At 41.8% G+C, this 27,055-nt stretch overlaps 2 protein-coding genes across 5 annotated transcripts in view; both read right to left on the bottom strand.

Annotated features, from left to right (window-relative positions):
• Nucleotides 1–2,067: 2,067 nt before the first annotated feature.
• agmat (agmatinase (putative)) lies at nucleotides 2,068–18,230 on the bottom strand. The gene is made up of 7 exons (XM_069918842.1): nucleotides 16,533–18,230; nucleotides 14,341–14,543; nucleotides 14,152–14,200; nucleotides 12,063–12,258; nucleotides 4,171–4,350; nucleotides 2,762–2,846; nucleotides 2,068–2,263 (listed from the first exon to the last, which is right to left on the bottom strand). Exons 1-7 carry the CDS (start codon nucleotides 16,778–16,780, stop codon nucleotides 2,190–2,192), a joined length of 1,035 nt encoding a protein of 344 aa, XP_069774943.1. The 5' UTR covers nucleotides 16,781–18,230; the 3' UTR covers nucleotides 2,068–2,189.
• A 91-nt stretch (nucleotides 18,231–18,321) lies between these two features.
• The window catches only part of LOC138754496 (serine/threonine-protein kinase PINK1, mitochondrial-like), a 36,427-nt gene continuing 27,693 nt past the window's right edge, over nucleotides 18,322–27,055 (bottom strand). For all 4 annotated transcript variants that reach the window (XM_069918841.1, XM_069918840.1, XM_069918838.1 and 1 more), the window contains 6 exons: nucleotides 25,647–25,753; nucleotides 24,290–24,472; nucleotides 23,684–23,847; nucleotides 22,508–22,635; nucleotides 22,092–22,328; nucleotides 18,322–19,200 (listed from right to left, as the gene is read on the bottom strand). In XM_069918841.1, coding sequence (XP_069774942.1) covers nucleotides 18,949–19,200; nucleotides 22,092–22,328; nucleotides 22,508–22,635; nucleotides 23,684–23,847; nucleotides 24,290–24,472; nucleotides 25,647–25,753 — 1,071 coding nt within the window. In that variant the 3' untranslated portion in view covers nucleotides 18,322–18,948. The remainder of the gene's footprint in view (nucleotides 19,201–22,091; nucleotides 22,329–22,507; nucleotides 22,636–23,683; nucleotides 23,848–24,289; nucleotides 24,473–25,646; nucleotides 25,754–27,055) is intronic.

The raw sequence follows: 27,055 nt of genomic DNA, 5'->3' as shown, positions 1-27,055 counted from the left end.
TTTCCCAGGAGAAGCCCAAGTTTGCAGACCCGCGTGGGTTGATGAAGCACGTTGCTTCCCTACTGATATTGCGAGAGAGACAATGACTCTCTCAATGAAATGCTAACTTCACTCCCCTTTGTGAGGAGCGCTGATATAATTCCCCTTTATGAGGCACTCGATTGTTTAAAAATTTTTTTTAAGTTGGTAGTTGACTTTTCTCAGGTAAGCTGTGTTTTTTGATCTCTACAGTTAGTCCCACCAAACTGACACTATATGTCACTTTAAATATGCAAAATATAGGTATTTGTTTTCATTGGAATCAAATTTATTTCTTTGCAGGTGGTAACTGCACTAAAAATATCACAAAATTCAAACCTCATTCGGTGCCTTTCACGTCATCTAAGGCTTTGTGTATTTTTGTAAATTAGTTGTAAAGTGTGAGCCACATTTGTGTCTGCAATAACCTATGTGTGATTCCTCCTCATCCATACCTAAAAAAGCCATGAGAGAACCACAGAGGCCATCTATTCTAGCCATGCCCAGATATATCTAATTAAGTTTACTGAAGTCAATCTGGCAATGGGTATAGAATGCTTGGGGTAGAACACAACCTCCCTTTGCATTCTGATGAACATCCTCCCACCTCTTTATTACAATGTGTGTGTGAATCCAGTTCGATGGGTCCCAAGGGTGACAAGTCTGAACACAGCTCTTATCTAACTAAACTAGGGACACTAAGCACACAATATGACAGCTCCAAATTCTTTGTCTGAGCTTACCTTGCCAGATCCTCCAGCGTTGCCCATGATTCCCAACCTGGAGTGGAGCTCAGGTTTGTCCCGGAAGAGGAAGATAGCTGACGATAGGTTTCGGCTCAGGCATTGTTGAGGTAGTTAGAGGGCTCAATGACCAGGTGTGTGCTGATCCTGGGCAAGAATTTACCTTGATTGAAGGTGAGATGACCTGATCAGGTTCCAGATGGAGAGGTCACATGGCCCACTGTAATCCACATTCCCACCAGGTTCCAGAGGGATTACATGACCCTCCACTATCCATACTACATTCTCATCTACTTTCATCCACATCTCTATTCTCTGTGGATCAACCAACGGATTCTCTCTCCTGTAGCATGTGGTTTAATGTTGGAGGAAACTGGAGGCTGAGCTACTAACTACTGCTATCTTGAAATGCTAACTCCTGGATCCGTGTGTAATACAATAAAGAGTAGGTTGAGTCTGCTCTAAGCAGAATCGCTTCACAAATTCCAGCTTTCCTCACATCTCTGTCTTTTGTAGATCATTGATAATTAATACTGTAAGGCCTCTACTTTCTAACAAGTTTGAGGAGATTTGGCATGTCATTCAAATACTCTATCAAACTGTGGAGTGTATACTGCCTGATTGCATCACAGCCTGGTTTGATGATCTAAGTGTCCAGGAAGTAGCAAATGTAGCTCTGACCTCCCATCTACTGTGACATCTATGTGAGGTACTGCCTCAGGAAGGCAGCCAGTGACATATAGGACCCCCATCACCCTGGTCACCTCTTCTTTCCGTTACCTTCAGAAAAAAGGTACAGGAACTTAGTCCATCATCTCGAGGTTCGTCAGTTTTTATCCAACAACTCCCCTTCCTACACATAAACTACTCAGAAATCACAAAAAGACCTGTCTGCCCTGTTGAAATGCCACTTTTTTTTTGCCCTACCTGTAACTGAGTATTTATCCTTTATTATCTCTTTCTGTACTGGGTACCACTGGAGAATCTTGCATTCCTGTTTGGCTGCAGCAAGAAAGATGTTAGGTTCTTTTGGAAATTTTACTTGTGTGTATGACAGCAAACTCATTCTAAATATCAAAAGTTATAATGACCATAAGTACTTCTGAATTTACTGTAATTTGAGAATCCACACTTCCAATCAATGGTTTAAAAGATCAAATTTAGTGAACATTTTTAATATTAATATAATCTTAGCCCTATGAACAAAATTTATCATATATAAGACATTTATGCAAACCTTCACGCTCAGCATATGTTGATGTGGTGATGTGAACTTCAGTTCATTAAAGATTTGCACAATATTACATCAAGTTAGGGATTCTTTTTATTACATCTGCAGTTTATTATTATGTCAAAGATCAAAGTTATCAAATAGATTTGTCTGTAATTATTGTAATCCTCAGTGAGCTAATGATCCAAACCACAATCTCAGTAATATTTAACATTGGGTAGAACACAGAGCATCTCAAAGAGCAGATTGGCAGCTGTCAGTGCTGTGTTACCTGAAAGAAACAGATACGTTTAATTGGACACTCTTTCCTCTTGTAATCTTTGCAACGCTACTAATTGTTGGTCTTTATGATGCATCACAGCCTCTGAAAGCCATGGTGCTGTACATCATGCCTGGCACAGTGTGCAGGTTAGTTTCCGAGGTCATTAGAAGTAGGGGAGAGTTCACACATCAGTCATGCACAACAGGAAAACGAGAGGGTGCCTCCAAACAATTTTCCTTCATTGTTTTATTCACTCAGACTGGAAAACAGAATGTCAATCAGAAGACAACTCCGTCAAAATTGCTGCACTGATCTGAAATGGAGGCAATTTAGGGGTTATGTATGTAAATACTTAAATATACCCTGTTCTCTTAAATATACAGCAAATTATAGCTATTATTTGAGACTTCAAACTTGTGGATAACACGGACCTTGGTTTAGGTCTGTTTGGTAATAATAAAGCAAAATCTCTGTTAAATCAAGATTTAAATCTAAACATTTTCTCACCAGAAGCATCATATGCTGGTGCCACCTCAACCAAGTCACAGCCGATTATTTTCATCCCCCGGCACCCTTGGATAATTTCCAAGGCCTGTGAAGACACAAGAAGTAGCTTCCATTTCCATGTTATATTCAGCGATTTCTGAACAATAATCTTTCTTTCAAATGTAATATGCTAGTGGTAATTATTCTGTCAAAGGTTTCATGGACTTTGGTTGCCTCCTTGTAAACAGCTTCTTATAATTCATTTTGCCTTAAAGCAACCCCCTTACGAAAATCAGGCAAATCTTTATTGACTCCAGGTATATTCTCCAAAAGCACAGAGAACCAGAGTGCACAGGGATATCCAGGTGTAGGATCTCACCATACCTGGGACTACTTGCAACATGATTTCTCTGCACTCGTACCTAATACTTTGCGGTACAACCCTTTACCGTCTAAAATGGTCATTGCCTATGCTAGTTCTTTAATTCTGCCGTCTTAATATTTTCACAATACGACACAGTTTCAATCCTGGATTATATGAAGGGAGTTGAACTTGTGCTTGTTACCCCATACCTTCCTGGCCTTGCATCTCTGTTGATTTCTCCCGATTTTAACACTACTCTATTTGTCACTGCTGCATGTCTTCCTTTACTTTTCCCTCACTGTTACTGCAAGCCTCGCTATTACACCTTTGATACACTTCCTTCTTGTTCTGAAACTCCCTGGGCTTGTAATTCCATATTATCTGTGTTCTTCTCTGGAATTTTGCTTTCTTCCTCTTCATACCTTATCAGGGGTCCCCAAACTTTTTAGACCATGGAATCCTTGATCCTTCATAGACCCCCAAGCATGTACAATAAATAAATAAATAAGGATTCATAAATACATACATTAGTTGATTTTCATTACATAGTTGAAAATAAAGCTAAGGCTTTACAACAAACAATTTTGCTTCTGGCTAGGAAGATTGCCAAATGGAGCTGGGTCTAAGTCTTCAGCATCAGCTGAAGCCAGTGTTGCCGATGGCGACTCTATTCTAAACATCGGGTGCGGTTCCTTCTGCATCGAAGAATTCACCTTGGGCTCCCGGGCAGGAGCGGGGACCTCGGGCTCTACAATTTTTATGATCCCACAAGATCAATCATCACCTCGGTGTTTATTGTCCCATTGGCTTGTCCAATCTACCCCCAGAGGTCAATCTCGACCACTTTGGAAACCTTTTAGATATTTTCCTCTCTTATTCTAATCCTCATCTATATTCTCCTGTGTTTTCGCCCAAAATCCTAATACTAGAAGTGAAGATTAGAACATCACCAAGATTGAAAAGGCACAGGTGCCTTGAATAAGAGCTAAAAGTCAGTATTACCTTCACTTTGTAACACTCCGCTTGTCAGTCACATTTCAATAGTGGACTAGTTGTGTTCTATTACCTGACTGGGATGAAGTCCTGCGATCTCTGGAGTTCCAGTTCCGGGTGCAAAGGCTGGGTCCAGGCCATCGATATCAAAACTAATGTATACGGGGCCATCTCCCATCTGCAGTTTCACCTCCTTCATCAGTGGAGCAAGCGAACGTAGCCAACAGTCCTTCCCAGTAACCACCCGAAAACCCTGCAAACAATCAAAGGCCAGGATAACAAGCATCAACAAGATTGACAAATTGTTTTTCTTAAACAATTACAAATTATGAGTTTAAATTAACTATCTACAAGTACTACAGAAACCATAAGATTAAACACAAGAAATTAAGGAGAGACTGGCACGTAACGGCAGCATCATAAAATTCAAAAGCCAGAGGAGTAGCTATATTAATCAATAAAAATGTACCAATCAAAATAGAGGAGGAAATAATAGATCCAGCAGGGAGGTATGTAATGATAAAGTGTCAGATATATTCAGAATTTTGGAATTTGCTCAACGTATATGCACCTAATGAAGAAGATCAAAAATTTATGCAAGAGATCTTTTTGAAGATTGCAGATACGCAGGGGAATATACTGATAGGAGGGGACTTTAACCTTAATTTGGACTCAAAGATGGATAAAACTGGAAAAAAGACTAGCAGAAAGAACAAAGTAACCAAATTTATGGTTAAATCGATGCAGGAAATGCAACTTTTGGATATATGGAGGAAACAACACCCAAAGGAAAAGGAATACTCATAATATTCGAGTAGACATAAAACATACTCAAGGATTGACCTGTTCCTGTTGTCAGCCCATATCCAAGGGAGAGTTAGAAAAATGAAATAGAAAGCTAGATTGTTATCGGATCACTCACCGCTGTTATTAGCAATAGAGCTGGAGGACATCCCACCGAGAACGTGTAGATGGAGATTAAACTCCATGCTACTTAAAAGACAGGATTTTAGAGAATTCATTGAGCGCCAAATTAAAATGTACTTTGAAATAAATAAGGAATCAGTGAAAGATAAATATATACTATGGGATGCAATGAAAGCATTCATCAGAGGGCAGATAATAAGTTATGTGACTAAGATGAAGAAGGACAACAATCGGGAAATAGAACAGCTGGAAAGGGAAATAGCAAGTACAGAAAAAGAATTAGCAACAAGGGAAGATGCAACAAAAAGACAAGAATTGGCGGACAAAAAAATAAAATGCGAAACACTACAAACGTACAAGGTGGAGAAGAACATAATGAAGACAAAGCAGAAGTATTATGAGCTAGGAGAAAAAACACACAAAATACTAGCTTGGCAGCTTAAAACATAACAAACTAAAAGAACGGTATTGGCATCAAGGAAAAAGGACAAACAAATTACATATAACCCAATGGAGATCAATGAAAACTTCAAGGAATTCTACGAGCAATTATATCAAACTGAGAACGAAGAGAAAGAAGACAAAATAGATGCGTTTCTAGCTAAAACTGAACTACCAAAATTGCAAGAAGAGGAGCAAAACAAATTAATAAAATCATTTGAAATAGAGGAAATACAGGATATATTAAAAAAACTACTGAACAATAAAACACTGGGAGAGGACAGACTCCCAATAGAATTCTATAAAACATTTAAAGACTTATTAATTCCTCCTCTCCTGGAAGTAATGAACCAGATTGATAAAACACAAAACATGCCAGATTCATGTAAAACAGCAATAATTACAGTAATACCACTAACACCAGCATTGTATAGACCAATATCTCTACTTAACTCAGATTATAGCAAAACTATTAACAAACAGATTGGCCGACTGTGTACCAAAAATAGTAAAACTAGATCAAACTGGATTTATTAAGAAAAGACGAACAACGGACAATATCTTCAAGTTCATTAACTTAATCCATGCAGTACAAGGAAACAAGACGCCAACAGTGGCAGTTGCCTTAGACATAGAGAAAGCCTTTGACAGAGTAGAATGGACAGAGGTTCAACCTACCAGAGAAATAGATTAATTGGATTAAAGCATTATATAAGGGACCACTGGCGAAGGTGACAGTAAATGGATATATATCAAACCAATTTAAATTAAGTAGATCAACAAGGCAGGGATGTCCACTATCTCCCTCACTGTTCGTGTTAGCTATAGAACCACTAGCAGAACTGATAAGAACAGAAAATAAAAGGGATAAAAATAAAAGAGAAGGAATATAAAATCAGTCTATTTGCAGATGACGTCATAGTATACTTAATAGAACCAGAATTATCAATAAAAGAATTACATAAGAAATTGAACAAATATGGAGAACTATCAGGGTACAAGATCAATGCGATGCCAATGAATAATGCGGATTACACAGAGTTTAAGAAAGAATCACCATTTAAATGGCAAACACAGGCAATCCAATACCTAGGTATTCAACTAGATAATAATCTAGGCCATCTATACAAATTAAATTATCAGCCATTAATGAAGAAATTACAAGATGACTTAGAACATTGGAAAGATTTACCACTAACTCTGATAGGAAGGGTAAATTGCATTAAAATGAATATCTTCCCAAGGATACAATACCTATTTCAATCATTACCAATTCACCTAACAGAGAAATTCTTCAAGGAGCTAAAGAAAATAATAAGGAAATTCTTATGGAAAAGGGGGGGAAACCGAGGATAGCGCTAGATAAATTAACAGAATGGTACAAACAAGGGGGCTTGCAGCTACCAAACTTTAAGAATTATTATAGAGCAGCACAATTAAGATATCTATCAGATTTTTATCAAACAAGGGAAAAACCAGATTGGACCAGATTAGAGATTGATAAAATAGGGGCAAAGGTACCAGAATATATACTATATAAGTGGGATGAAAAGCTGGTGCAACATAGGAATTCACCAGTACTGCACCATCTGCTCAACATTTGGAAGAAGATTCACGTAGAAAGGAAAAAAATAAATTACTAACTACCAAAATTAATATTGACGCAAAATCAACTAATCCCTTTCACAATAGATAACCTTTCCTTTAGAGAATGGGAGAGAAAAGGGATCAAAAGAATAGAAAATTGTTTTTTGGGAAATAAATTATTATCTTTTGAACAAATGAAGTACAAATATGGTATAACTCACGGTACAATGTTTGCATACCATCAACTGAAAACCTACTTGAAGGACAAATTGGGAAGCAGGCTGAGGTTTACCAGAAGGAAGCAGTTTTGAATATGTGATTACAGACACAATGATAATTAAAAGATTTATAACAAACATGTACATCAAACTGCAAGTGAAAGAGAACGACGAAATAAGCTGTAAACCCAAACAAAAGTGGAAAAAAGATCTAAACATAAAGATAAAGAATGAAACATGGGAAAAGCTATGCGCCGGAACTATGAGAAATACAATAAACACGAGGTTACGCATGATACTATATAATTGATTACACAGGCTATACACCACACCCCAAAAGTTAAATAAACGGGACCCAACAGTATCAGATAGATATTTTCGCTGTAATAAGGAAACGGGAACAACAGTTCATGCAATTTGGGCATGTGAGAAAGTGGAAAAGTTTTGGGAAGATCTAAATCACGTATTAAATAAAATTACAAAAAAATAACATACCAAAAAATCCAGAGATCTTTCTTCTAAGTAATATAAGAAATAAAGAACTTGGACTCGATTTGGATGGAGCACAAAAAAGAATTATGATGATAGCCTTAGCTGTAGCAAAAAATTGTATTATGTCAACCTGGAAATCAGAAGAGAGCCTGAGAGTACAGCAATGGTACATGGAAATGAATAAATGTATTCCATTGGAAAAAATAACATATAATTTAAGAAACAACATCACAGTATTCGAACAAATTTGGGAACCATACATGGAACACAACAGAGAGGTCCTACCGCAGACCTCCACCCCCTAAAATGACAGAATGAGAAGACGACGAAATAAACTGACACAGTGTGTAAAGTATATGACACAATTTTCTTGTTTATTTTCATTGAGTGATGACATTGTTAAATGGGTTTAATGTATTGTATATGTTGAACGTTTAGTGGGTGGGGAGGGTGGTGGGAAGGAGGGAGGGAAGGGAGGAGGGAAAAGGGGAGAAAATGACACTGTGTATATTCAACAGGGAAATGTTTATGTGTATTTTGGTCAATATAGTTCATAGTGTGAAAAATAAAAAATTTAAAAAAAAAGAAACCTTTAACAGAGAGCCAATTAAGTCAATTCCAGAATTTCAAACCCAATTTCTCTCTCTATTTATGAATTTCTCTGTACCTCCAAATCCCAAATCCATTCTTATAAGCCTTCTCCTTTTCACGTATGGTGAACATTTATGACTTTCTTTTATTTGTGCTGCCATCCAACTCAGCCTTCATTTGCCTCTCCCTTTTTTCTGAACATTCTGTCATCAGTCTTGTTCTCACTTTCGTGAGTAAAATGGCCTGTCATTTTTTTTTTGTACTTCAGTCTCTCTATTTTTTTTTGAGTCCTTACTTTAATTTCCCCAACCTCCTCCAACATGAGAACATACCCAGACTGAAACATTTCCACCATAAAGCCTCCTCTCCCATTGCTCAATTACAGATTAGCATTCCAATTTACCTAAACCAGATCTACTCTTCTGCCACGCAAATTATCCCTAATCCAATGTATAGTTTTATTTTAGTTTAGTTTCCAATTTTCTTGAGTATTATCACTGTTTCCTCAATACTCCACCACTGATACTTGCTACACTTTGCCTAACTCATTGCCTAAAATGCAGCCTTCCACGTCAGGCCATAAATGTTCTCCAAAACACTTCAGAAACTCCTCCCTCTCTTTGCTCCTTATGTTATTGCTTTCCTAGTCCAGAATGCTTACTCCTTTATATCTTTTCCATTTGTGGTTGAGAAAGTTGAGGCAGCACCGCCATCAGCTGCACCGCCATCAGCTGCACCGCCATCAGCTGCACCGCCATCAGCTGCACCGCCATCAGCTGCACCGCCATCAGCTGCACCGCCATCAGCTGCACCGCCATCAGCTGCACCGCCATCAGCTGCACCGCCATCAGCTGCACCGCCATCAGCTGCACCGCCATCAGCTGCACCGCCATCAGCTGCACCGCCATCAGCTGCACCGCCATCAGCTGCACCGCCATCAGCTGCACCGCCATCAGCTGCACCGCCATCAGCTGCACCGCCATCAGCTGCACCGCCATCAGCTGCACCGCCATCAGCTGCACCGCCATCAGCTGCACCGCCATCAGCTGCACCGCCATCAGCTGCACCGCCATCAGCTGCACCGCCATCAGCTGCACCGCCATCAGCTGCACCGCCATCAGCTGCACCGCCATCAGCTGCACCGCCATCAGCTGCACCGCCATCAGCTGCACCGCCATCAGCTGCACCGCCATCAGCTGCACCGCCATCAGCTGCACCGCCATCAGCTGCACCGCCATCAGCTGCACCGCCATCAGCTGCACCGCCATCAGCTGCACCGCCATCAGCTGCACCGCCATCAGCTGCACCGCCATCAGCTGCACCGCCATCAGCTGCACCGCCATCAGCTGCACCGCCATCAGCTGCACCGCCATCAGCTGCACCGCCATCAGCTGCACCGCCATCAGCTGCACCGCCATCAGCTGCACCGCCATCAGCTGCACCGCCATCAGCTGCACCGCCATCAGCTGCACCGCCATCAGCTGCACCGCCATCAGCTGCACCGCCATCAGCTGCACCGCCATCAGCTGCACCGCCATCAGCTGCACCGCCATCAGCTGCACCGCCATCAGCTGCACCGCCATCAGCTGCACCGCCATCAGCTGCACCGCCATCAGCTGCACCGCCATCAGCTGCATCTCTCTCCTTAATGGCATGTCAACTTTGCTGAGGAAAGAGAAAGTAGGGATCAGTGATGAAGGGCTCAGGCCTGAAACATTAGTTATGCACCTTTATCTGTCCTATATAAAGATCAGTGCGGGACTTGTTGAGTTTCTCCAGCACGTGTGTTATTTGTGGTCGACCATGGGTACTGTGCCCTAATAGTCATTGGAAGCTGAGGTGGCCTCTCCAGGGAGCAGAGTTGATATGGAAATCGGTCTGTTGCCCATACAATGAGACCATCCCCCTCTCCAACCTTTCCATGCTAATCAGGTCTAAATAAATGACAAATGTCGATACAGTTGGGTGCCAGCAGCATCGCAGGTGCTGGGCACAGCAGTCAGCCATCTTTGGGACTCCAACTCTGGATTTTTCCTTGGGGTTTACTCCCAAAGCATTTTCTGTGAGCGAGGCAATGGAGGCAATGGGAAATTGGAGTTTTCCCTCTCATAATCCATGTTTAATGAGCCCCATCTGCCTGAAGCAACTGGTTTCAAGATGCCAGTGGCCCACCTTTTCCCCTTCTGTCAGTGAGAACAGCTCCATCTGTCATAAGAACTATGCCACACATGACAGCCAGGAGATGGTTGTCAGAGGCTGATGGAGATGATGCCGTGAAGAGCATTTGTGTAACAGTGGGAGCTCATCCCCACTACCACCCTTTGGCTACGACAACATTTAGAGCTGGCGCGGTGTGGTGGGAAATGAGGGCAGGTTAGCAGAAACATGGAAAGGTCGACATTAATTTCATCAGGCTGGAGAGTGACCAGATGGAAAATCAGGTGTTGCTCCTCCAATTTATGGGTGGTCTTGGTGAGATAGTACATGAGGCACTGGACAGACATGTGAGTATGGGAGTGTGACACTTTCTGCTAACCTGCTCCCTTTTCCTTCCTCCTATTAGTTCTCTCTATGCACCTATCCATCCCTCCCCCCCCCCCTTGCTTGCTGCTGTGCCCTCCCTCCCTTCTCCACCTATTACTTCCTGCCTTTGCAACCACATCTCCCCCTTACCCTTTTAGTTGGATGCCTGCCGAAATTTTTCCATATCTTGATAAAGGGCTCAAGTCCAAACCTTTATCTTTGCAATAGAAAGGACATTGTTTGACCTGCTGAGTTTCTCCAGCATTGTGTCTGCAGACTTGAGTTTTACTAAGGGTTGGGAGCTGTAGTATTGTGTGCCTAGTGTCCTTAGTTTAGTTAGATAAGAGCCTGCCAGGTATCACGTGATAATTTAATTGATTGACACCAATACCCCGGAGCATAAAACCCTCAAAAGGTCATGGACACAGCCCAGGACATCACAGGCAAAACCCTCCCCACTACTGAGAATATCTGCAGGGAACACTGCTGTCAGAGAGCATGGGCAAACATTAATGATCCACATTACCCAGCTCTGTCCTCGCTGCTGCCATCTGGAAAGACTCACACCACCAGGTTCAAGAACAACTGCTACCCCCTCCACCATCAGACTCCTCAACAAAATCTATACAGGACTAATTTATGGACCCTTGTGCACATTTTTTTGTTATTCTCTGCACAGTCAGTTCACTCATTATCTGTTCATATGTGTACAGTTTTTTTTGCACTACCAATAAGTGGTAATTCTGCCTACCCTCAGGAAAAAGAATCCCAGGGTTGGATGTAATGTCACATTTGCACTCTGACAATAAATCTGAAATATGAACTGAATCCCTTCTACCTGCGAGGTTGCGAGTGTATCGTTTAATCCAGTAAGTGAGTGTATGTGTGTCTTTTATCCCTGTTGCAACTCCCCTACACATGTATATAAAACATTACTGTTCAATCAGCTTCAGACCCTTCGAACCGGTTTCACACAGATAACACCTAGTTCTTGGGGAGTTGCTCATTATGTTGTACCTCTGGGCAATGGTTCCAGTCCAAACACATGTCAGGTGACTTCAGGAAACAATGAAGTCAGAGGAAATCAGTTGCAGTATAGGCAATAGAAACACTTTAGAGATCATCAGACCAACCTCTTGGCCACACAATGGGCACTTTGAGGGAAAAATAAAATCTGAAAATTTACCTGTTCTCTGCTCCAGAGATAACCATCTGGTTCATAAGTAGACCCGCGGAGCCCAATCTGTACTACCCGCTTGCAGTCGAGCAGACCCTCATCCACACATCGTCTGAAAGGTGTTCCATGGCATATTTTCTCCCCAAGGACAACATCACTTGTGTCAGCATGCGCATCGACGTGAACCAATCCTATTGGACCATATCTGATAAAGGAACAAACGAGGCCATGAAGGGCTGCGACTTTAACGCAGACTCCTGGACTTAATAATAATAAAGGATGAGTGTTTGATGTCTCTCCATTCCTTGCAGCTCCTCTTTTACGTATCCATTTGCAGCTTTCACCCTTATTTTTCAAGTTATATAAACAATTGCCTAATGGTCTTCAGCTTTGGTTTCTTTGCCATTATTTATGGCAGGATTTTACCCAGTGAAACGCAGATCCAAACTTTCCAGGATGGACGTAAACTCAAAACTTGGTCTGTGCTCAGTTAACCGACATCATCTACGAAGCAGATAGAGCAATGCAAATGGCCTCAGTACTACATAATGGGAAGTAAGAGCAGGGTGCCCAACCCTGGTATTGATGCCCTGAGTCTTCCAGGAACAACAGAGAACCATTGGCTGTAATAGTTCTTTGATAGAATATCCAGTCTTCACTTGTAATTAATGGCTATGGATAAAATACTGTATACAGGCGCAGAAATAAATTCATCAAAGTATCAGAGGAGAAAAAAGCTAGTAAAATAATATGAAAAAATTATCCTTCCAAACTATATTTTCTGAATCTAACCACCATTTTATAACTCAATTTTGTGTTCACTTTATCTAACAATACATATACCAGCATATATATAAAACCATATAACCATTATATGGTTTACAGCACGGAAACAGGCCATGTCGGCCCTTCAAGTCTGTACCGGTTCATTTGAACAACTCCACTAGCTCCTCCGCAAACTCCTGAGGAAGTAGAGGCTTTTTTCATGATGCCATGGTTCCAGGAAAGATCTTCACTGCAAACATTGACCCATTCTTTCGCCTCTTCATCTAGGTCATTAATAAAAATTGCAAAGGGGTCCCAGAACAAATCCCTGCAGTCACTGGCCTCCAGGCAGAATACTTTCCTTCCACACTCTGCTTTTATTCACACAGCCAAGGTTACAAGGATACCTCCCTCATGACTTCCAGAACAAATCTCTCATGGGGTCCTTGTCAAATGCCTTAGTAAAATCATCCATATAGATCACATCTACCTCCCTACCCTCAATTTATTTTGTTACCTCCTCAAAAAACTCGATTAGGCTCTGAGGCATGACCTTTCCTTCACAAAGCCATGCTGACTATCCTTGAGTTGACTGCACTTCTCCAAATGCTCACAGATCCTATTCTTAAGAAGGTGGCACAGTAAAAGAGTATAAATTCAAAATTATTTTAGTTTTTTTATTCCAAGTACTTTAAGTGGACGCAAGCTCTCAAACCATCAATACTATGTTTTTTTTTGTTCAAATCGAAGAACAGAATTTCCATGTGTGCTTGTGTCATGATTGTCGTGCAACCACCTAAATCAAACTCAGAAGCAAGCTGTTGTCCACTTGATTTTGCCAAAGTCTGAATTCCAAACTCCAGCCAAAACTAGCTGGCATTCACCATCATAGCACAATTAATTTGTATAGTAATAACGGAAAATAGGCCAATACCAAAAGCTTTTTTAAATTGTACTGCAGCTTCAAATTAATATTATATTTTCTAGAGTGATCAAATGGGACCGTTTCAGGTAAAACATACAGTGTAAAGAAGCTTTCCCTCTGGCCAGCATGCAATCCAGGTCATGTGTTTTAAGAGCATACAGAATTGAGTGAGGCAGGCAGGAGAAAGCCTGCAGATATGGGGGGGGGGGGGGGGGTGAATGCAATGCACAAAGTGCAGGTCACACCGCATCCATAAGATGTAAAGAGTAACCTGATGAAGGGCCCAGGCCTGAAACATTGGTTACCCTTTACTTCCTCTAGATGCTGCATGAGCTGCTGGCTTCTACAGCATACAGAGTTCAGGATATCCCATGCATTTCAATTGCAATATTATGCAGTGAAACTTACTTTTCTGCCATTGCCTGCAGTATAGGGTACGTTATTGTATGATCACCACCTAGGTCATATCAAACAAACATAATTAGTTTTTTTTGCCATGCTGAATAACAATGATCAAAATTCTTTTCTATCTCTTAAATTTTACTCATGTTTTTCCCTCATTCCCCAGTTGACCAAGACTGGGATACAGTTTCATACCCATGGTGAGAGGTATACAGCCAGTGGATATAATCTTCTTAAAAGATTCCCTGATCATCTTGCAGCTCTCCTTTAGATTATAAAGATTCACGTTGATGTCACCAATATCAGCCACCATTAGAGACTCAAAAGGGGCTGCCTTAGTAGCACCATTGTAAGCCCTGGCCATAGCTGACTCTGCTCGGATATGTCGAGGTCCAAATCTAAACAGAAGCAAAAATGAAAATGGACTCCATTCAGATTTTAAAACAGCATGACAAATAATTTGCATTAGACTTTAAAACAGAACAATTTGCTTGTAAATTTTTCTTTCAGCAGAGGGAATATTATCCCTATATAGGGTTGTGGCTGTCATGTGACAGCACTGTTCCCTCCCTAGTTGAAGGACACACCAGCTGCCAATCAAGGTTTGGTTCTGCCCCACCCATTAGTGGACATCTTGCTGTTGGTCCATGTAAATTGTAAATTACATGGACCAGACTCTCCAGCCTGCCTGTACTTGGCCTTGGGCCATTGGCTGTTTGTAATTGAATTAATCCTCCTGGCACCAAGCCATTGGGCCCATATAAATGATCTGGGCTGGGACCTCCAGCACTATAAAGGTGACGTGCATTTTTTTTTGCCATCTTTGGACCACTGCTTCACTCCAGGCCTAGAAATGTGGAAGGGTGCTGAGGAAACTGTTGGTAAGATGTGCTCTGTTAAAAGGGTTGGGAGCATTTAATTAATGTCCCTCGTAGTATAGAGCCATGCCTGCACTGAATCATGGGGTGGTGGAGCATCGAGATGACTTTTCCCTGATCATTGTATGTCACAGTTCATTGTGTGTGTGTGTGTGTGTGTGTGTGTGTGTGTGTGTGTGTGTGTGTGTGGTGTGTGTGCGCGCATTTTGTTCCCATGCTATCTTTCCCACATTTGTTATTAATTGTCTATTTCCTTCCCACGGCTGCTATAAACTGTGCGTGTGCTGCATCAGTTACCATTTTCCACTTGGGAAAATATCTTCTGTAAATAAAATCCTTCACTACAAAAAAAAACTTTTCAGAGTCCTTGCCTTTGAGACCTACCAAAATTGTTTCTTCACTCACAACAATACCATAGTCAACATAGAGCAGGAATGTACAGAGCAGTTAGCTGGCTGGATGCCTTTGACTGTTTCCTCATATTTAGTATGTGATTGGCATCTCCTTTGTGTAAAAGATAGGCAGAATATAAATACTACTTTATAAATTGACCGTTGACACCAATTATTGAAACATTTTGAATCTATTGTCATTGGCCTGGGCATGTTGGGCCAAAGGCTGTTTCCACACTGTGTGACTCAATAATAAACCTTCCATTCATGGAAAGCTAAGGACCTAATCCAGGTGAAGGAGATTAGAGTCAATATTTCCAACAGATGACAGGGAGGGGATGGGCCAAAAGGCCTGCTTCTCTACTATAACCCTTGGATTTCTGGTTTCTTTTTTTCTACAATTTAAGATGTTAACTGTTTCTTTCACCACAGTTGCTGACTGACATGCTTAGTTGATGGCAAGGAAGCCAAAGGCAATGCTAGCAAACATTTCCAGAGACAGAATATAAAAACATGCTTATAAGCCCTTGGCCATACCCCATTGGAGTACTGTGAGCAGTTTTGAGCTCCTTATCTAGGAAGAATGTGTTGGCCTTGGACCAAGTCCTGAGAAGGTTCATGAGAATGATCCCTGAAATGAAAGGGTTGTCATAAGAGGAGCGTTTGATGGCTCTGGATCCAGACTCACTGAAGTTTTTTAAGAATTTGGGGCGGGGGGGGGGGGGGGGGAGAGATCACAGAAACCTATCAAATCCTGGAAGGCCTGGATAGAGTGGTCATGAAGGGGACGTTTCCTATGAAGAGGGAGTCTGGGACCAGAGGACACAGCCTCAGAAAACAAAATCTTCCCCTTAGAAAAGATGGGAAGGAATTTCTTTCCCCAGAGAATGATGAATCTGTGGAATTCCACAGACCACCATGGAGGCCGTTATTGGGTATATTTAGGACAAGAGGTTAAGATTAAGAAGGATTACAGGGAGAAGGAAGGATAGTAAATCAGCCATGATCGAATTGCAGGGGTGACTTGATGGGCCGAATGGTCTAATTAGTTTCTAAATTAGAGACGCATTTTTACTAGAACCCGTCATAACCTATTTCCTCCCGTTTGGTACCTTACCTGGCACCGGGCCGGTTCGAGGTCCCAGTGTCCAGAGGTACACCGAGAAAAGCAGCATCCAGTCCCAGCGAGGAATCCTGAATCGGCAGCCGCAGCATGGAGCAAGGCCCGACGGGCCGAGCCACTTCAGCGGCATTCTTGGGCATATTCAGCCGGGGCGAGGAGAAACTCCTGCTGGACAACCGTGACAGGACTCCTGGCAGACATGCTGAACGCAGTGCAGAAGGGACGCGACGACAGAACTCCATGTTCCGCTGATCATATAGTCACTATCTGAGTTGTCCACGGGGACTTTGTTTCGGTCAAAGTCGCCTCTGTTTGCAAACTGCCAGCTCGGTTTGCAGCTCTGAGCCACACCTCTACAAGCGAGTCCAGTCCTGCGTTCGGGACTATTTCCAGAGCTCTGGCTGAGCTGGCCACTTTGCACGCACTCTGCATCGATTCACAGCATCAAAGCAAAGTTTTATTCATTTATTTCCAAGGATGCACGGTTGGCACGACGCTGCTACAGCGATCGGGATAAGGGTTCGAATCCCGCGCCGTCTATTCTCCCCGTGTCTGCGTGGTTTTCCCCCGGGGGCTCCAGTTTCCTCCCACCGTTCAAAATGGACAGGGGGTTGTCGTTCAATTGGGCGGAACGGGGTCGTGGGCTTGGTGCCACAGTTGGTATGTGAAACCCTTGCTTTAAAATATCTGCCAGAACGATGTGATCAGCTGTTCTGTTGTCCAACAGATGCAAAGCCCGAGGCTAAAATAAACTCAAGTTATCCTCATAAATAAGTAATGTTATTCAACGAAGTTGTGGTTGATCCATTGAATGAGCTTAATTAATTAATTGCAGAGCACAAAAAAGGTGCTCATCTTCAGGCTCTTGTATCTTCTTCCAGAGGGTAGCAACGTGAAGAGGGCATGGCCTGGGGGGTGGGAGTCCTTGAGGGAAGGTACGCTGCAAATTCAAATTAGAATCCTATTTGTGGAGAAGTGCGAAGGACGACCTAGTTGGCTTAGTGACCGCTTTTAGGAAAGCAATGCAGAAAACACGTTAACAACCAGGAAAGCTCTCGAACTTTCAACCCACAGGATCACTATTTCATATCTGTAAACTTAAATTTCCCTCCTTAAAACCTCAAACGTGTGGAGCTCCTCACATCCACTTTTCTCCTACAATCTTCAAAACTTAGACTTTGTGACTGTGGTGAATGTCTGCCAAGCTGCCTGTCTCCCCTCTGACGAGCCTTGCTGTACTAACATTGGCTGTCCATTATCCCTACTGTTAAGGACATTCCCCTTGGATATAACTGTATATGCCTCTATTGTCTTTCATTATTGTACCATGAGTTTCTGCTAATAAAACCCATGATTATTGTTTGACCACATCGTCTTTGTCTGCTTCATCAACTGGCACTTCAGTGACACCAACAGTGACAATTCTTTTTCTGCTTTTTACAACCTGGACATTCCCTGTGCTGTGGGTCTTGGATATATTAAAAAAAAGACAAGAGATTAGTGCTGAGTGGGCTGAGGTTCAAAGTATACGCAGTGCAAAAAAAAATTAACAATTGTGTACTGGCCTCCATTTCAGACTTGGCAGCCAGTAACACTCTTCAGTAAATACTGGAAATTACACATCCACATTTATTTCCCAACTGTTCAAATTCAACAAATGATGATTACACTGGACATTTTTCCCCCCAAAAAATGTTTGCTTCCAAAAAAAATTAGGGATTATGACAGACAACTTCAAACTGAACACAAAGATAATTTCAGATTTGCTGTATCACATAGGAAGTTGGTGAAACATTAAATTAACTTTTATTGAATGTAGTATAATGATGCTGACACATTGCCTTAGTTCAACTGACCTGAAAATGTTTTGCCACTGATTTTAGTTTGTACTCAGCATCTGATGCCTCTTGTGTCAGAGTCCAACAATAGTCGGCTGCCATTGATGGATTCCAGCTGCCCTGATACAACTTTTCCATGGTTGCAATGTCCTGGTGAAACCTTCCACCTGTCACTGATGGCATCAAGATCAGCAGGGAAGAAGTCCAAGTGCGAATACAGAAAATTTATTTTCAATGATGTGTTGCACCTCATGCTTGAAGTAGACTTAAAATATGTCAAGAAATCACAAAAAATAGATTATATCCAAAACAATTAAGGCTATTTTCACAATCAGCCATCCAAAATTCATAAAATACACCCAAAAGTGTTAAGGAAGCAAAATCTTCCTTGTCCAGTACTGAATGGTAAATTGTAAAATTCTTTACTTTATTGACTACTAATCCAGCACAAGCTCCAATTAAATTTATATTCACCTCATTAAGAACCAGATCCAGCATTTCATTCCTAGACCTGTAAATAGTTTTCCCCCAATTTTGTTTTAGAGTCCATAATATAATTTGTGGAACTTTAGTTAAATTTTCCCTTGGAGCAATAGATCCAGTCCCAGGTTCAGTTCTTCAAAGTTGAGATTTGCCAAGAAGTTCCTCTGTAGTTCAGTTTGCACTGATGATTCACGATTCATAGTAACCTGAAGGAAGGTGAGCAAAGTCTGGCACCGAAGCCAGTCGAACAGGTTCTCCACACTCACATCGGCTGAAGCAAGGAGCTCTGTCCCCCACAGGTGCAGGTGCAGCATGTCTGCAGCAACTCTTGCTGACAGGCGCTGTGAATGGAAGAAAAAAAGTGGCAGGGTTTTAATTTTGTTATCCAGTTAAACAAATGTTTTAAATCCATGCTCGCATATGAAGTTGGAGGGGTTGTACTTTCAGTCCTTCTTGTAAAACTGAGAATAGCTGGCAAGTTGTAAGGAATTTTTTTAGAAGGCTTACACTATGGAATGTGGCAAGTCCCATGCCTGTTTAATTTTTTCTGGGTGCTCCAGTTTCCTCCACTCTCTAAAAACATACAGGGTTTGTAGGTTTATTGGTGCATTTGAGTGGCACGGGCTTGTGGGCTGGAATGGCCTGCAGCTGCAGCTCCAAATTTTAAAATTAAATTAAAATGAAATAGGAACGATAGGAGAGCCAATATATTAATTTGGATTGGAAATCCCAAGTTCTTGACTAAATGTCCTGAGACACAAGAATGAATTAAGGATGAGGATTTAAATTCAACAATTCAAATAATTTGGAGAGAAAAATAGATAGCACCAGTAATCCACCCTGGTTCATTAATGTCATCTGTTGGCCAGACCCTAGACCATTCTATACGTGTCTTCAAACCCAAAGCATATCCAATTCATTTTGTCAAAATACAAGATGTAATACAGAAATGGATAGGTCACCAGGCATCTACCCAGGCAGAGGAAAGGCATATTAGTCTACTAGACTCAGTAAACTCTGAAATGTGGCCGAACTATGGACATCAAAAATTAGAAATAAGGACATGGTTAGAACATTGGGGAAAAAAAAAAGCCAAACGATAAGGGATATTTCAGAATACAGTAAAAAGGGAAGGAGGTACGGTTAGTGTCGTGATTAGTACAACGCCTTTACACCATCAGCGATCAGGACAGGGGTTCAAATCCTGCACTATCTGTAAGGAGTTTGTATGTTCTCCCCATGTCTGGGTGGATTTTCCTCAGGGACTCAGTTTTCATCCACCATTCAAAATGTACTGGGGGCTGTAGGTTAATTGGGTGTAAATAGGGCAGCACGGGCTTGTAGGATGGAAAGGCCTGTTACTGTGCTGCATGTCTAAATTCAAATATTGAATATTAATAAATAAACAAACAGATTAGCAAGAAACAAAAACAAAGGAGACAGGAGGAAGGTAGCTGGGTGACAGTCAAGAGAGGGAAAGGGAACAGTCAGTGTAGACATTCCCCTCAAATAGCACATATACAGTTTTGGATACTGTTAAGGGGACAACCTACCAGGGACAAGCCACGATGGTCAGGTCTCTGGCTCGGAGTCTGGGCTTGTGGCTAAGGGAAGGGAGAAGAGGTGAGTTGCAGGAATAGGGGTCCAAAAGTGAGCAGAACAGGTAAGAGGTTCTGTGGAAGAGATAAAAAATTCTGGATGGTATGTTGCCTCCCAGATGCCAACATGTCTCAGATCAAGTTCATGGCGTTCTCGAGAGGAAGATGTCGTGGTCTATGTAGGAACCAATGACATGGTGATGAGGTCCTGCAGAGAGTTAAGGAAGTTAGGTGCTAAAATGAAGGACAGGATCTCCAGGTTTGTAATTGTAGAATTGCTACCCATGGCTAGTGAGGTTAGAAATAGGATGATGATGCATCTTAATACATGGCTGTAAAGATGGTGCAGGAGGGCGGGCTTCATGTTTCTGGATCATTGGGCTCTTTTCCTAAGAAAATGGGACTTTGTACCAGTAGGATGATTTGAATCTGAACTGGAGAGAGTCCAATATCCTTGCAGGAAGGTTTGCTTTTGTTGCTCGGGGTGGGGTTTAAACTACACTTGCAGGGTGGTGGGAACCAAAATGCCAGAGCAGAGAGTGCAGTGGAGGTGGAATAAGATTATGTTAAGATTGCATGCAAAGAGAGGAATTGACGGGTTGTGCATGTTGGGAATAACATTCTCAGGTGTGTCTCTTTCAATACAAGGAGTATTGTAGGAAAAGCAGACAAGCTTGGAGCATGGATTGGCACGTGAAATTTCCAGATCCAGTGAGATAGCACCTGCCATAGATCTGTTGCCACAATAGGCAAACTGGAATGCATCCCCGTCATCTCTCAGACAGCAGTGCCTTTCAAAACAGTTCAACACTGTTGATGGAAGTGTGATGTGTATTCCTTGGAGCATAGAAAAATGAGGGATGATTTGATAGAGGTATACAAAATTAGGATGGGTATAGATGGAGTTAATGGAAGCAGGCTTTTTCCACTGAGGGTAGGTGAGGAAAAAAAACTAGGTTAAAAGTGAAAGGGGAAAAGTTTAAAGGGAACATTAGGGGGAACAAGAGTGTGGAACGAGCTGCCAGCTGAATTGATAAATGCAGGCTCAATTTTAACATTTAAGAAAAATTTGGACAGGTACATGGATGGGAGGGATATGGAGAGAGATAGTCTGGGAGCACATCAATGGGCAGAACGAGGCAGAATAATTCAGCCAGACTAGAAGGTTTCTGTGCTGTAGCGTTCTATGGTTCTACACTGTGACATTCAGTAGATAATGAATGCCTCTCTTTGACTCTCTGGCCCAGCCAAGTCTCCAGGTTTAAGAGTAAAATAATTGGCAAGATGGAAGTGAAAGCTAAGAATAACTATTAAAATAATCTGAAAAAAATTAGTAGTGAAACGCAGATATCCATTTTATTACAAATAACAATGTTAAATTGAACAATGATAAAGTGCTTGCTTACATTTTCTTAACAAGCTAGAAGATAATTAATTTATAAAGGTGAACATGTCAAAAGGCCTGCACTGTGCTGCTCCATGTTCTATACAGGTTGGCATAATATTGTAGGCCAAAGGTCCTGTACTATGTTATCAATCTGAAAATGTGACTTTAATAATGAAAAGGTAGGAACAGATTTATTCTTAACCTCCTGCAGATAACAAGTAATTCTGAATATTATCACTGTCCTCACCCTCTTGGGATCTCTGCATAATAAAAGCTTCACCACCAGTTTCACATTTCTATGAACAGAGTTTGGCAAAGGTGACAACTGGTTCTCCTCATAGTTCCTGCTCTCCAAATAATCCATTCCACGTTGATAAAAGGGATTGGGAAGACCCAGGATCTCATAGGCAAGTGTACCCACTGTCCAAGCATCGGATTTGCTGTAATCAATAGCCACTCTGGGTCCAGGCAATGCTGTACAAATCTAGAAAGTACAAGAGTAGGGGTTTGATTCAAACATTTGTGCACCAATAAAAATTCCTGTAAACACATGGTTCTGATTCCTTTTGCACTTGATGTTACAGCACAAACATAAACCATGTGCAAGTACCAGCTTTACTATTATTATTTCCACCCCCCCCCCCCCCCCCCCTGCAAACTTACCTCAGGAGCCATTAGGCAGGCATTTCCTCCCCGGTCAACATCCATACTGGTAAAGGGAAGCTTCAAACCATTATCAAGATTTGCCAGACAGCAACCAAAGTCAGTGATCACTAAACGAGGGCAGCCAACTAAACAGTAAACAAAAGAATTGTGTTATACCTGTACTTCATTTAACCAGTAGAAAAGACCTCAAATAAACTATTTTAAAACTGAGGGCAAAATCATGCAAAAACCCGCTGCATCAAGTACCGCTAGAAATTTCCTGGGTGGTGGGGTCACAGAAATATATTCATGAGCACTGCATGAACTACAGACAGTAAACTTTTCCATCTTTTATATAAAAACAGGCAAAAAACATATTTGACACAGACAGGGGACAAGTTGTTGGTGACCTGCAAGTGAGGAACCCACACAGGCTCAAGGAAACTGGCTCATGAGAACTATATAATCGGAACTGGGATTCAAAAGGGTACTGAGGGTATGAAGGGCTCCCAAAGGGATCTGAGCGCAGAAGGCTTCCTCATAGTGATGCCTGAGGTAGGTTTGAACTGAACTGGAGTCTTGAGCAGCTGCAGAGGCTATGGGAGCGCTGGCGGTGAATCCACGGACCCTCAGTGACTCTGAAGGGACTCTCTTTTGCTTATTTTTCTCTGACTATAAGGGGCACTGGGAAAATGCAAATGGTGAATCTAGTCTGCCTTGTGGCAGACTAAAAGCAATTTTGTGCAATATGACATTTCTGTTTTATTACGAGAATAAATAGTATATCATCTGATAGCTCTTTACATGGAAGAAAAACTGTACAATAGTCATAAAAATTAAGCTTGGGAATTCTGCACAAATCCTCTCTTACTACTAACCCTCAATTTTATTTAATGAAAAAAAATTTGTTCAAAAGAAAAATGTCAACAATCACTGTTAGAAATAATTTTAGAGAAAATAAATATTTGTGGTAGGACAAGACTAAACTTTCAAATGACAAAACCACTTAGACAATGGTCTCTACTCTACTCACGGAACATCTGCTGTGATCCAGCTCCCTGACTTGTGTGATTTTGTATGGATTACATTTTTATTTTTTGAGCTATGTTACACACTGCTTTTGCTGCTCAATAGAACTTTTTACTGAATAAAATTTGTAGGGTCATTAAAAATGTAAAAAATGTTCACTCCCACCTGAATCAAACTCCACCAGAATATTATCAGCCTTCAGGTCTCTATGTGCAATGCCACACTGAACCAGATGATCCACTCCCTCCAGTAACTGAAGAATCATCAGTACAGCATGGTCACTCCAGGGGGTACAGACGTTCAGGTATTGCTTCAGGGTACATGGATAGCTAAGATACAAAATGACAAATTTTCAGCTGCATTTGGTTTGCAGAAATTCCCATTGAAAATAAAATGAGGCTCTGAAGAATCTGTAAGGAACCAACAATTTTAACAGTGCCACACAATCAGCCCAAAAGTGTTTCGTCCACCTTCTTCATATTTTTGTTCCTCACCTAAATTGTTATTTTTTTTAAATATGCAACGTCTACACAGCCAGCAAATGTAGACTCAAGAACTTAGCTGATATCAATGTGGGGTCTGTGAATCATAAGGTAAGAAAACCTACACTCAGCTTGTGTCTGGTACAAGCTCCTAGGATATGAATTAATGAATTCAGTCAATCTCTTGTACCCCATGCTGTAACATATTATCTGCTACCATCTTTTCCTTCCAACCTCAATGACATTAGAGTTAAATCTTCAGTTTACAAATATAGATTGAACAATTTACCTTTTCATGACCAGGAAAAGAGTGCGGTTATGTCCAAACCCATTTGGATTCAAACTGGTGGGCAGAACATCAGGATACTCCACCCATGCTCCAGGCAACAATGGAACTTTAGCTGTAAATGCCCGGACAATCTGGATGATGTTTGGATGTGGTTTCAGCTCCTCTCTTTTACAATAGTAGGGCCTGATCAAAGTAAGAGAGATGTTCAGGAGATAATTACAATCAATATCTGTGGTCTGATATCAATCCAGAGGTTTTTTTTCATATACACATACATATTAATTATTGACAATTCATCTTTGTCTCATTCTGTCCATCTACCTTATCTTTGCTCCTCATAATAGCAACCTCCGACATGCCATGAAGACTAATCCAGTTTATCACATCTCTCCATGTAACTAAAGCCCCCAGTGCCCAAGCATCATCCTGGAGAACTTTTTAAGCACCCTTTCTACTGCTACCACATCTTGCCATAGTGTGCCAACCAGAACTTTACACAGTACTCCCTGTATCACTTCTAGAACTTTTGCCAAGATTACAAATTTGGACAAGAGCTGTACTGTTGGGGAAAATTTAAATTACCATGTATACTTATGTAATCATCAAATATTGTGGGCCAATTTTTCAGGTCAACTTTGGTGGGATGGGGTTCGACTTTTACACATGTCAAACTTCTGACCGCAGTAAATATCTGCATTGTTCAAGGCTTCAGAAGTTCAGATGGCCAGGACCAGGTGGCAAATCTGCATTCAGGAGCTTGAATGGGAGGGGGTGGGGTTCAGGGTCTTGGGATGTCCGATAGGTAGGCGGCCAAGACAAGGATCTGCAGACAGGGCACTGGGAGCTTGGAAGAACGGGCAGTTGGGTCATCGGGAGCTTGGATGGGCAGGTGAGAAGGACCAAAAAAACAGGGGCGTTGACTTTTGACACAGGTCATACAATAATGCAGTGATTATAGAGTATATACAGTAGCTTGTCACTGGATGGGAACTTAAGGGTAGAATCAAAATCCAGGCTGCAAATGTTCTGTTCAGGGACATTCAGAAGGTAAAGAGAAAAGGCAGAGAAGGTGTTCCAAGAAGGACCAGATAGTACAAGCACAAGTGTGCTCCAGCAAGTACAGTCTAAATGCACATGGCATTTCAAACTAGATAGATGTATTGACAACACAAATATCAATATTCCTTGCATTTTTTCTTTAAAAATGATTTAGGTGAGCAAATAAATATAATGAGTGAATGCACAAGAAAAATAAACCAAAAAGTAAAATCCACCATATACAAACAGAATTTACCCTGCCAATATATCAACATTATATTCGTGATGAGCAAGTCATTAGTAAAACTGCAATACATACTTAACTAATCCTTTGTTTTTACAAAACTCTCCAGATAAAGCATTGGGAATGACTGGAACCAGCTCCTTCCCCATTGATCTCAGGATTGCATCACTGGAGGACCCTGCCTGCAATGACAAGGCAATAGCACTTCCTTTAAAATGCTTAGTCCTTAATAATTTTCATTATTTACTTTGCATCAGAAGCCACAAAGATAGAGAACAAAACATGACCTGACTCAGAAACTTAGAAATTGTGAATAATGATAAAACATTTAACAAATGAATCTCTTATATGTGTTTACACGTTTTTAAATCAAAGGAACTCAGCACATCAATGGCGATTTTGTACATTAACGAGATGCACAGAAAATTTATTTAAGTGTGGTTTCCCCAAGAGAACAGATTCAGAAAGGTCTGTAGTGAAAGACAATAGTCTCTGTGATTGTAGAACAAATTCAACACCAAAGAAACTCAGCAAGTCACACAGCATACTTCTTAGAGTAAAGATAGATACACAACCAAGCACAGGCCCAAAAGGAGACAGGAAGGTGTTCTCCCTGCTCACCCACCCCCTCTCCCCCAATCCACTTCTTTGAGCTTCCCCTTTCCAATACACAACCACTCCCCCAGCCCTCAGACTCTCTCATCGGCCCCCCAACTCTCCTCTGACCTCCCCTTCCTCCTCCAACTATTGACTTTTCCACTTGCCTCTGGCTTCTCCAGCCAGCAGTTCTTCCTCTCCCCCCCCCCCCCCCCAGTGCCAACATCCTCCCTCTTGTGCCCTCCATCTCATATTCACCTATGACCTCATGCCTGTGAATCTATGCACTCCCCCATGCCATTTTATTCAGGCACCTATCTACATATTGACTCTTTTTTTTCTTTGGCTTGGCTTCACGGACAAAGATTCATGGAGGGGTATGTCCACGTCTGCTGCAGGCTCGTTGGTGACTGACAAGTCCGATGCGGGACAGGCAGACACGGGTGCAGCGGTTGCAAGGGAAAATTGGTTGGTTGGGGTTGGGTGTTGGGTTTTTCCTCCTTTGTCTTTTGTCAGTGAGGTGGGCTCTGCGGTCTTCTTCAAAGGAGGTTGCTACCTGCTGAACTGTGAGGCGCCAAGATGCACGGTTGGAGGCGAGATCAGCCCACTGGTGGTGGTCAATGGGGCAGGCACCAAGAGATTTCTTTAAGCAGTCCTTGTACCTTTTCTTTGGTGCACCTCTGTCTTGGCGGCCAGTGGAGAGCTCGCCATAGAACACGATCTTGGGAAGGCAATGGTCCTCCATTCTGGAGACGTGACCCACCCAGCACAGTTGGGTCTTCAGCAGCATGGATTCGATGCTTGCGGACTCTGCCAGCTCGAGTACTTCATTGTTGGTGATGAAGTCATTCCAATGAATGTTGAGGATGGAGCGGAGACAGCGCTGA

Source organism: Narcine bancroftii, chromosome 2 (assembly GCF_036971445.1).
Source record: "Narcine bancroftii isolate sNarBan1 chromosome 2, sNarBan1.hap1, whole genome shotgun sequence".
NCBI lineage: Eukaryota > Metazoa > Chordata > Chondrichthyes > Torpediniformes > Narcinidae > Narcine > Narcine bancroftii.
This window is presented reverse-complemented; position numbering and strand designations above follow the sequence as displayed.